Here is a 12,500-nt window from a genome sequence, read left to right on the forward strand (position 1 = left end):
TGAATCAATGATGAAATGATTTGTGAAATGGATCATATATGAACTGTGGATATGAAATCAAGTGAAGCATGTGCTTTAGTACATCTGCAAGTAGATTGCCACCTTTTGACAATAATTTCAGTCCAAGCAGTATAACAGGACAAAGGTCAACTCAATCTAATTTAAAGGCCTAGCTACCACAGGTCACCTGTAACTCAATGGCATGGTGCAACTCCTATGAGAGGTACTCAAGTTTTTTTTAAGTATCCCTTCATAAATCATAACTGATTGATACCTTTCTCTAATGCTGGTGGGTGATGGTTGCGTTGGCAAACAAGGAAAGAGGAAAGGATTGGCTCATTATGGACACTCTTACTTGATTCTCTTTCCTGTGCTTGTCAAAGCCTGATGTCTGAGAGTGACTGACATGGACAAGTTCAAATAGTACATAGCACATCCCGCTGCTGCTCTGCCGAGACAGAATGCAAGGCCTTTGCAAATGTCTGAGAATTGAGAAGCTGGAGGACAAGCTGTGCAGAGATCAAATGCCTCCTTCCAGTGCTCGATGACTTGATCAAGCCACGCTGGAGCTAGATAACAATAATTGCAAGAAGTCATTGATAGATTACAAGGGAACACGCAAGTCCTAACGGGTATTGGAAAGCACTTGAAAATTAGAAATTCAGATGCCACTTCGGACACCAAAAGCTGTTTGCAGGTTACTATATTTCTTCAAGATTTTAAATTTTCAACACCATTTTGAGTAGCTGATTGCATTTAAAATTTATTTCTTAAGCATTTTTGTAGTGAGTCAAGTTTCTCACTAAGGACTTGTTTTCCTACACCTTGAGAGCCTGCTTTGTGTGAAACCAACAAAGCATTTCGAAATGTAATGAGTAATTCATGCTTTCACATGCTATCTTATTCTTTCCGTTGCTACCAGGATACATGTACACTTTTCATGATCACATGGAGAGTCCTTCAAACGCACAGGCTCATGTCTTAGCTGTACTCTTCAAATAAATCTATAAAGCATAGTACATACATTATACATTGTATTGTACTTACAGTAAACACAGAAGTGAGATCAAATAATAATAATAATTATTCAGGCTTCCTGTTCCCAAGGACCCTACCTTTCAGATAATGCAACACTACAATTTGTTGACTTAAAAATAAGGAAATGGAAACTTCTCAAAATTACCTATTTTGTCAACACTCATTTTCCTGGATGACTTGACATGCCCAGACACACTCCTACACCCCTTTGGTTTCTGCTGAATTACTTCATCTGAATCATCACATTCCATGTCAGTTTCCTGCACTTTCTTTCTTCTTCCTCTGCTCTTGGTTCTTGAAGATGTTGGTCTGGTGTTATTCTCATGATATGCTTCATCTAAAGGTTTTGAGCTTTTACCTCTTCGACTTTAACCACTCCTGGGTTTTTCAATCTCATCTTCAACTGGTGCAGCTACTGGACAATCTTCCTTCAATTCAGTGTCTTCACTTGAAGTGTTTTTAACTTTAACTGGATGTTTAGCAAACCAGTGAAAATCAGCAAAAATGTCCCTGACATTTCCTTTGTTAAGCAGCAAGACTGTTACACCAGAGAGGTAAAGAAAGTATGCTTTCAGATGGAGCAAGCACACTGGGATATATCCAAAAACACCCTCAGCACTGGCTAGGGTTTCTATGGCTTTTGAAAGTTCACTAGTGGCTTCTTCAACCTTTCCATTCAACAGGAACTGCTCTGCTTTCAAGCACTGCAGCATCAGTTGATGTTGACTGAACATCACACCAACTAAATGGTTTTTCATAAGCTCAGGGTCTTTTTGCTTCTTTCCCTTTACTGACTTTGCTTTCCCTTTCTTTTGCATTCCTTTCAATCGGTTCTCACTTGATTGAGCACCTCCCTTACCACACAGATGCAGACTGACATCAAGTTTATCAAGACATCTTGTCAAATTAGTTTGAGCACTTAAGCAAACTGTCTCAGCTATGTCTAACGCATGCATTGATTGTTCAGGTCTTGAGAGTGATACTAAATACCCAGAGAGACAGGTGCAGTACTTGATAATGATCGTGTGAAGGGCTGTATCACTACAGTTGACACATTTGCATGACTCTGGATGCCCAATAAACTCTGGTTCTTCAATGTATTCTTCAGCAAGTTTGGCATCAATGGATGCTCTCAAAACAGGTTGCAGGATTCCTTTAAGCTGTTCAAGCCGCTTTTGACATTTCTCTTTTTTTCCTTGCTTTAGTTCCAACTGTGCAATGTTGACAAGAAAATCTGAAATCCTTAAAATAATTATAGGGATTTTAAACAGTGATGCCATGAATGCCACTGGAAACGTCAAAATTGCAACTGAACACCTTTGAATAAAAGTCGTTCTTTGTGATAATCAGCTATTTTACGTTTGTCTCAAGGTGTGGTCACTTGTGATACAAACTGCTGCTCTTCATTAGGGATTGATGTTCCTGTGATATGTTTTGATTTACAGTCTGCACAATGATAATTATCAGTAGAGAACTTAACATAAAAATCGTAGTCATATTGTACTTCATGAATTCCAAAGACAACCTGTTTTACAACATTATTCCAATTCAGGCATTCAGTGTGCATACCATGCCTTAAATATGTAATACAGGAAGATCAGTTGTTGGAAATAGCATTGTGTCAAAGATAGAGAATCGAAAATGTACCATCATGTTTTTATATTCTTAACTTGTAGTACCCTTGAATTTGACCCATTTGTGTTGCTCTTCTGCAGGAAATCAAAACGAGATGACCTACATGTACCATGCATGCTGCACATAAACACTGTTTGATTGTTTTTTCATCGTTCAAATCTATTGTTTAGTGCAGTTGCTTTAGTCCCATGGTGTCCACAAACAGAGGGAACAAGTAATCAAAATTGTGCATGCCTCAGCATACTGCAACTGTAGGATGACCCCTGATGAAAACATCTTGAGGACCTTTTAAGATCTCCACAGAGAACTTAAAGGATACTGAGGATAAACATTAGGAACCTCAAAATAGTTTGCCAAAAACCACAATTCATGAAGTGCCAAAAGGACAGGGGAATTGATTTTACTTTATTAAACTGAAACTTTGTAGAATCTACATTCTTTTCCATACAATAATGTTAATAATCATGACTCGAGAATATAACTGATTATACAGAGGACTTCATAATACAGTTTCTTTGTTGAGATTTCATTATACCTGTGCGATAGGCAAAAGTGCCAGGCCAGAGAGAGCCCATCAATAAACTGCCTGAATGCTTCCCTCACTGCACCCTGATGAAAATATAGCTGGCCAACATGTAAGAGTGAGGACAAGAGGTCATCTAGGAGTGACAAATGGAAAAGACTCTGGGTATGGCTTGAGGGAATCAAAGACCCTTCTCCTGCAAAATAAAGCAATTAAAAAACTGATAAAAATCCTGTAACATCGGCATTGTTTGTCATTGTCAATTACATTATATTGCCATTGTCATGTGTCCATTGCAGGGGACATTTCCCAGTACTTTCCATGACATCCTTAATGAATTAAATATTCAACTACAATTAGCACAAAAGAACTGGAACCTTTTTTTTTCCAAAAAAAAAAAAAATTAGTGGTGAAAGGCAAACACACAAAATCATTTCAAATCATAAAAGAGGAAACAAGGCTTTGGAAAGACTTTGATATATACATCCTTTTGATAAAATTCAAATCCTCCACTGTACCTTGGCCATTTTGTTTTTGATTTTCCTTCTTTTTGTTAACACTGAAAGTGTCTTCCCCAAACACCTCCTCCACCACGCGACTCAGTTTATAAAAACCATCCAAAGCACTCTCCAAAGGAGTCACAGAACCAAGACCAGGATCTTCAAGAAAGGAAAAAATTATCAAGGGTCACACTACATCAAGAATTACCAACTGCCTTGGGTATTGCTAACTGGGCTTTCATGGTGCAATCATTATTATTAGGTGCGGTTACATGGGGCACTTTCACCACGGTAAATAACCCTTTTACCACGGAAAACTGTATTTATTGCGTGTGACCTGACATTTCCCAAGACAAATTTCCTGTGGTAAACTTCCATGGATACGTCAAAAAGATCAGACAAAGCATGTGGTAAGTTGGAAGCTGGGTGTTTTGAGGCCTGAGGAACAAGAGCCAATCACGATGCTGATCAAGTTGTGATTAAGTTTCCCACCAATGAACTGTGTGAGATTTCTATTTACCTTGGTTATCCTTGTAACGTGTGGCCGCTGGTTAACACGGTATACTAAAACCAAAGTGTGAGGCACCTCAGGATAATTTACCAAGGTGTGTATAACGGCACCTATTGCACCATGAAAACCCAGTTAGCAACGCCCAAGAAAAAGTGCCATGAACTGACCCTTCATCTGAAATGTTAACCACCTGAAGGAAGGAAGGAGGGAAGGAAGGAAGGAAGGAAGGAAGGAGCCTACTGCAAACCTTAAGTACCTACTTGAAGGAAGAGGAATAGAGGAAGACCTAAGAGTGGCATCTTGAAAGCCAAAGTTAACACTAATGAACATGAAAGAATCATGTTACTTACGTACAGTGTGTACTCCCAAGACACTTTTCCCCGAAAACATTTAGGGATGGTTGTAGTCTCAACAAAAAGTTTTAAATTCAAAAAGCATTGAACAGGAAAAGGGGAGTGTAAGAGGAAAGGCTGGAGAAAGACTCAAAACTATGATATTGTTGTAAACTCTACTATAGATGTTGCAATGTTTTTTAACGATAGCTTCATGACCACTGTCATTATATTTTTGTTGCCTGATTATTAGAGGCACTTGGGGTTTCTATCTAGATATAGTAATATCATTTATTGCCATCTCACAATTTTTTCCCAGTTCCAATTGGCTATCTGTATAAGTACTAGGGCTAATTTAAGTACTACATACCAGATGTAACAGTCAACATGTGATGTTTGCCAGGGAGAACAGAGTATTTTGCACAAAGAGATTTCAATCTAGCCTTTATCAAGTGACTCTTGTAAGACTTGTGTGTCAGGGCACCACTCTGAAGCACTTCTTTCAGGCAGTTCTCACCCTCGGAAAACTAGTATGAAATATACATACGCAGTTGAGAGAACAAAGCAAAACACAGTAACAGACATTAATTTTATTTATAGATCTAGAATGAGCATAGTGTAGTGTTTTTCTCAGCCTGCGAAGGAAGAGATAAATTAATGATTTTCTCCTTGAGGAAGCTTTTATGTGCAGTGCACACAGTCACAAATTGTTGGATCACTTACCGGTAGTCGCATTTAAGTTATCCAAGTCACTACAGACAATTTTTATGCCTATAACTGCCTGCAAAATTTCATTACCAGTATCTTACTGTACTTTTTTGCACAAGGTTCTTTGCATAAAACAATGGATAACCAGTTCAATGAAGCATGGCAAGTCCAATGAGTGAATGACCCATCATTTTACAAAAGCTTAAGGACGGTGCTAGGCTACTTAATTCAAATTCAAGCATATTCTTGTGTGGTTTATGAATGTGCAGGAAAAGCAGACCTGAATAAGAGTTATTGAAATCCAAAAAGGAAGTTAGGGGTAACCACCCATTTTTCAAAGATAATATTAATCAACAATATTTGCCAAAAGACTAAAAATACAAAGCAATGTACATGTATGGCATTCTTTTCCAAACTGAAGCTTAATGATCTCTGACAAATGTATGGTTACCCACAATTTTCATTTGCTAAAGTTCTGCTTTCTCCATATGGTTTTAAACAGTCTAAAATACCCCTGTATCCCATAGAAAACCCGAGCATCTCAAGATGCACAGATCGAATAAAATGCGCAATAACAATAGTAGGCACTGTCCTTAACACATATCTACATGTACTATCAGTAGCCTGTCCACATTATCTGATTCATTGTAAACAGTACTTATACATTATACAACCAGGGGTTTCAATAAAATACAAAGTTGGCAGATGATTTGAGAAGGGTAACCAACTAATTAAAATTAATGTCAGTCTTATATTTGAAAGAATCTGTCTGTAATTAATTTCAATTTAAGCCGGGAAATAGTAGCCAACTTCTCTGATTGAAGTAGCCGATGTCTGCTTTTCTTCAGCTGTATGTATTTATTGAAACCACTGACAACTAAAACATCACCAGGCCTTTGTGTGCTGCATAACAAGGATGTATTTCAAAGACATTCTCACCTTGCCTGACAACAACAGGAAGTGGCTCTTAGCGAGCAAGAACTGAACTTTAGTAATGTCACTTGACTCAAAGTTATCAAGCATTTCACTGGCATTGCGGAGCAGAAAACTTGCATGATGAATATTAAGCACTTCACACATGGTATGAACAGCTTCACTCAAGGCACATACTCCAGTTTCCAAAATACTGGTGCTGCCAATTGCTTTAGAGAGGATGCTTGCCATGTGAAGAGCACATGTTTTCTTTACTGGCTGCAGGTAAAACAGGGATGTTCATGTAAGATATCAAAACAGCAATAAAAATATTGATACCATTCTTTTTCCCTGACATGTGATGACACTTTGAACCAGGAAAAAATGAACCATAACATACATGTATAGAACAATACGGTTGTGGGTGAAACTAAATTTGAGAGAAAATCCTTGAAACCATGTTGATTTACAGGTATCATTGTCACCATTATAATAAATTATGGGTATTTTAAACACGCAGTTGCCAAAAAAACCTAAAAAAATCCAGGTTTGAAAAGACCTCTGTTCACAGAAAGTCAAGAGTTATTATTATTATTATTATTATTATTATTATTATTATTATTATTATTAACAAATTTTCTTTCAGTAATGACTAACATTACATGCCATGTTCATCCCGCAGTAAGACAGTAATAACCAATGACCCTTATGGCCTTATACATGTATGCACCATGCAAAGAAGGAGGAGGATGATCAATGGTGGGTCCCTGTTTCCAGTAATTTTTTAATTGCAGTCTTCTGCAGGAGTGTGGTATTGATATAATTACTAAATAACCAGTTTTTCTACCCACTGACTCATCCAACCTTCTTTGTTGTACATGTTCTTCCCAGAGCCCCTTATCACCACAGGCACTACCTGAATGTCTAGTGTTCCAGTGCCTACATGACTTGTATGAATTTTCCTGTTCAAGTCCTCACATTTTTACATTCTGTCCTCCTCCTAATCATCATCATCATCATCATCATCAGTACTATTATTACCTGGTTGACAAGACCTAACATGCCAGCAGTGGTCAATAAATGATGGAAACTCTCCTCTGGATTAGAAAAGTGTTGCAATTCAATCTATGAAAAGAATGGACAGGTATAAAACGTGGGGAAATTTCCACTTTAAATGAATGTTTCTAAGTCTGTATTTCACAGACAAAAGACAAATCTTATTTTTCTAATGTTTCCTCTAGTTACACATGTACCTTCATTTTGGTATGAAAACTGAAGAGTCGCCTAACTGTCAAATTTCATCAGTGTTAAAAACCACCAGACATGAAAAAAATAGACTGAAATACTTTTTAAACTCAAAATTGTAAAAAAAAAATTCCTTGTTAAGGACTGGCTCAAGCGGAAGCCAGTTTCCACATAATCAACAAAATGTATTATTTAAGGTGGCTCAAACCAGTTTTAAAACTTGAAAGAAATGTTCTTATTAGAAGGATTGAAACTACAATGTTCACTTATTGCTGAAAAAGGTTTGCTCATTTTTGTGAAAGCCCTGCCAAAAGCACCCCATATTTTGGCTTTAGCTGCTCATATCCCAAAAACTTGGTGACCCCATTTTTTATCCTGAAATGTAATCAGCATGCCAGAATGAAACTTTCTACATAGTTAAAAAAAAATTCTGTGGAGCAGATTCAGAGCCACCTGAACTAATTGAAAATTTAAGGTAGCTCTGAATCCACTCCACAGAACTTTTTAAAACTTTGTAAAGAGTTTCATCTTGGCTTGCTGATCACTTTGTGCAATAAAAATTGGGGGTCACTGGGTTTGTTTTTCAGATATGAGCAAATAAAGCCAAAATATAGGGTGTTTTTGCAATGCTTTCATTGCCATGGTAACTTATTACATAAAAAAAATGACTGCATCTTGTTCAGAAATAATTGATGTTTCACATGGTACCATAACATTGCTGTTACATGATGATAACAAGGTGTTGAAACTGGTTTGAGCCACCTTACCAGCAAGGCACTAGAGGAGCGTTTGTTCGACCTACTCAATTGAAAAAACCTCTCAGAATTTGTGCTGTTCCCAAAAGTGCTGTTTTTTGGATTTCCAGAAGTTGTTATTGCCTGCCCAGGATTTCACTGAGATGTTTTTGAGTGCCTTTCCTAATAACTCCAAGGGCACCTACAACAACAGGAATTACCACTGTCCTCATCCGCCACATGCGGGCTATTTCTATTTCCAGGTCTTTGTTGCTGTTATTATTATTATTATTATTTTTTAATTTAACTTTTTGAAAATTATTATTATTATTATTACAGTGCGACACGCCTTACCGTGGCCACCTAACAAAATTTTTTATAACTTATACGCCAATCAGGGTGAGTGAATTTGATTGACAGTCACCCCTCCTTGCAAAGTTTCCACTGTTGCAGTTGAACACCGTTGAATGGGTTGTTTGAGTTGATGTACATGTACTTACACGTAATTGTCAAATGTGAAAGTTTGCTGGGTGACCACGGTAAGGTGCGTCACACTGTAAATGTCAGGTTACAAACCTTTCCATCAGTGCCTTTCTTCATGGATCTTTCCACCAACCCGACCCATGTTTCTAATGCAGAATGAAGAGATGACACAAACTCCTCTTCCAGGCCAACAACATCAAGCTGTTTAAACAAATTACAGTTACATACACCATGAAAATTTATTGCTAGCATTAGGGATCCAGCTGACTACATCAATGTCAATGACTCCAAAACAGAGAGGGATGCTAAAAGACGGGGCCAGGAGGGAACCAGAGATACATGTAGTTGGACCCATGCGTGTTTCAAACCACTATTAAACTAAACCTGGCTTAAATGGAAGGTGAGCACCTGTATTATGCAAGGCTTATGTGACCAGCCACTCTCTAAAAAGACATCATCCCATTGCTGATAAATTCCTGTAGCCATATCACACCCACTCACACCAGTCACCAGTTTGAGTGAATGAATCATTGTGTTGAAAAATACAGGCTGCATTGGGAGGGAAATTACATGTGTAGTACTTGAGATGGTGAAATACCACTTGAAACTGCAGAAAATTTCTAATTAAAAGCTCCTTACAGCTACAGTGTACAGTACTGTGAATTTGAAATGACCCTTAATTTGACTGATGACTGGAAAACTGTAAAGCTGTAAATTAATGAGTTCTTGGACCACTATGCACTCGCCAATGGATTGCAAAGCTTGTAGACAGCTCTGCCTGTACAAAATGTTAGCTAGCAGCAACTCTGTTGGGGGTGTGAATTTGCAAGAAGTGATTAACAGCCACACCTCATTCGCATCAAAACTCTCAGTAAGTTCCAGTTTTTCCTCTGTTTGTCTCTCCTCCATTGCTGCTTTGTGTTCTAGTATTGCCTGCCAAAGATAAGCAGCTGCAAGTCTGTCCTGTGCAACTGATGAATAACACTCTTCATCATGATTGGTTTCTGCCATTTTATCTGATAATTGCTCAAGAAGAGCAGTACCCTCTTGACAACACTCAAGTGCAGACCTGCAAATTAAAATAAACGAGAAATAGAGACAGCCCCATTACCAGCTTTTTTTTTTTAATCTCTTGGCTAGATTACTGTTGAAAAGGCTTATCACTGGATATGTAAAATTTGAACAATTATTATCAAGACTGGCTTTAAATAATGAATTGGTATTCTGCTAAAGTTTTAGGCAATTGTAGGGTCTGTTAGTAATATTGCCACTCTACTCACTTGTCATTGTTTTGTGCTGAATCTCCATGACGGTGTAGAGCTATTGCCAGTTCTATCATACTGGAACCATATGCAAACTCATCCTCCTGTACAATGTATAGTTCCAAAAGCTGCTTAATGACAGCAATCTGCTCCACTGCAGTATCATAGCTGGGAAAAATTTGACAACAGATTGGCATTTCAGTGCTTCCTATGACTCTCTTTACAGAACATTCAAAGCTTGAAGGGCTGTCACTAAAGGGCATAGCCAGATCTTACTGTAAATGAGTTTAACACCATACCCCCTGACCACTCCCACTTTCCTTCTTTCCCTATCTTCTTTAAGAGCTAGAGACAGCCCTGAAATTAATTAAAGTTCACAGATATTTTTACACTAATCAACTGTTGACCACATTCCAAGAATGGAAGGAGGTAGTGTGGAAATTCCATGGGGTTTGTATGTTTTGAGCACGCCCAAAGAAGAATACAACCCTCACGTCTGGAGAATTTCTGAAACCTGGCCAGGTACTTCCATTCCAAGAACCATTACTGTATCAGGGAAAGGAATATGGAAAATAGGGTTGGTAAGGAAAGATTTTGAAACAAAAAACACTAGTCTACAAAATGTATAAAATTATTGCAGATCAAAGATCTTGACTATGCTGGAGAAGTCCTGTCTGGAGTCTGCTACATGTGAGCTTGCAGAGTGCTAAGCACACACTTTTTTGATTAGTATAATAATACCCCACCTTTTTGCCTTGTAGCAGGCAAGTTCCTCTTGAAGAACCAAACAAAGCTGCCCACCATCAATATCTTCCGTGTCTTCCTGCTCAGCTAAGGCAGTGCACAGGGTTCTGAACCAAAAAAATACATAAACAATCCCTATGCATGAGCGCAATCTTTTTAAAGCTACAATAGCCTAGTGAGACACAGCATTTTATACTCTCCAATCAGAAAAAAAAAATTCTACAAATTAATTTTAGTTTCATGGTGCAGTCATTGTAAATGTGGCCTGTTTGAAATCAGCGGCAACACTGCATTTTGACTTGTGCGCCTCCTCACAGCAAATTTCTAAATAATTCAATTACAAGTAACACTATTTTAAATTGTCTGGAAACAAAAGAAAGTGATATAGTCTCAGAAAATTTGCCAAGCGCCTGTCCCATGGAGCAGTCAAGTTCCCCACAATTTTCTCAAGGACTAAATTCACCATGATTGGCGAGCAAAATTGCCAACCACTGTAGTGTCCCTGGCTTTAGATAATCTTAAGTTGTTACTACTATACAGATGACTAAAAACCCAACCAGATGAGTATAATAACTCCAAAGGTTGTCCATTGGATGAGTGAAGTTTTAATAAATGTCTTTTCATGAATGCCACAATGTACTTTGTTCTGATCGCTTTTCATTCAATGGAAACTTTCAGAAAGTAAGGGATAAACATGCAGCTTTTCTCAGCATTGAAACGACACCTTTGGCACTGAAAACAAGTGGAGCAGAACCTGCTGCTTTCCAACAGGAAAGACACATAATTTTGGTACATGTAGCATTTAAAGAAAGACACTAGCCATGAGTGTCGAAACTTTGGGTCTTTGAAACGTAACTTTGTAAGCTACATTGAAGTATGTTTTGCCATGGCAGATATTGACCACCTGACTGTAAATTGGGTTCCCACAGTGCAAAAAACAAACTCCAAACTCCAGTGTTAAAATTTGTCATTTCTGACAAAATTGTAAAATAAAATGTGAATGCTCAAGTTACATGTATAAGTAATTTTATCAACCATTTTCTTCTGTATTTTTGCTCGGGCAACCCAAAATTTGTCTCGGCACATATATCGCAAGATGCACTAGCCAAGCTGACAACTTTGATAAAAAAACGAGCGTGGATCCCTGCTATATATCATGAAACTTTTAAAAATAAAATTACCAAATGACAGCATGATACAATGTAATACAGAAATGAAATAATTCCTCTCATACCAAGGTTCCAATATTATTGTTAATGTTACTGTACATTACTTTTATTTTACTAAAACAAACAAATGAATATTCTTTTTTTTTTCTCATTGCAAACCTCGATCTCTCAACTTGTTTCGCTTCATCTTGAAGGCTTTTCAGTACTTCATGTTTTAATGTAGTCCATTGTTTCACTTGCTGTCTAACTATAGAAACATCAGAGCCTGTTTTCACAGATATCAAGACCTGCGTGGTGGCCGTTCTCAACGCATCATTAAGTTTTTTGGCTCTTCTTTGACAGTCAGCCAGCAGTGAAAACTTTGTCAAAAGCTTTACCTTGAAAGAAATTTACAAATCACTGATTCAATAACATACATTATTACATGGCTTGTGTTTGTAGCCGATATAACGCGCACTCTGATTGGCTAATTGTGACTGAATTGTAGGGTATTATTCTCCTGTAATGCCCACAGGCCGATTACGGGCTTGCAAAAACAAAACAAAAGGTAATTAAAAAGCCATATAATAAACAACTTACTAACCTCACTTGCTCGGGACCGTACTGAGGAATATTGGCCCTCAGTCGTTTTTGTACGGACTGAGCGCACTACCATGACCTCGGGCCAATATTCCCCAGTACGGCCCTTGCGCTCGGTTAGTAAG

General features: G+C 37.9%; 2 protein-coding genes across 3 annotated transcripts in view; both read right to left on the reverse strand.

The window, feature by feature from the left end:
- Nucleotides 1-12,500, reverse strand: part of LOC137968093 (uncharacterized) — a 139,563-nt gene that overhangs the window by 19,202 nt on the left and 107,861 nt on the right. The gene's annotated exons all lie outside the window — the stretch shown is intronic.
- LOC137968090 (uncharacterized) overlaps nt 1,275-12,500 on the reverse strand; it is a 17,233-nt gene continuing 6,007 nt past the window's right edge. Inside the window, exons 5-15 of the mRNA XM_068814712.1 lie at nt 11,956-12,173; nt 10,630-10,734; nt 9,902-10,051; nt 9,471-9,690; nt 8,715-8,822; nt 7,201-7,284; nt 6,187-6,438; nt 4,910-5,066; nt 3,715-3,855; nt 3,209-3,392; nt 1,275-2,280 (exon numbers count right to left, since the gene is read on the reverse strand). Coding sequence (XP_068670813.1) covers nt 1,407-2,280; nt 3,209-3,392; nt 3,715-3,855; nt 4,910-5,066; nt 6,187-6,438; nt 7,201-7,284; nt 8,715-8,822; nt 9,471-9,690; nt 9,902-10,051; nt 10,630-10,734; nt 11,956-12,173 — 2,493 coding nt within the window. The 3' untranslated portion in view covers nt 1,275-1,406. The remainder of the gene's footprint in view (nt 2,281-3,208; nt 3,393-3,714; nt 3,856-4,909; nt 5,067-6,186; nt 6,439-7,200; nt 7,285-8,714; nt 8,823-9,470; nt 9,691-9,901; nt 10,052-10,629; nt 10,735-11,955; nt 12,174-12,500) is intronic.

Source organism: Montipora foliosa, chromosome 8, assembly GCF_036669935.1.
Source record: "Montipora foliosa isolate CH-2021 chromosome 8, ASM3666993v2, whole genome shotgun sequence".
Taxonomy (NCBI): Eukaryota; Metazoa; Cnidaria; class Anthozoa; order Scleractinia; family Acroporidae; genus Montipora; species Montipora foliosa.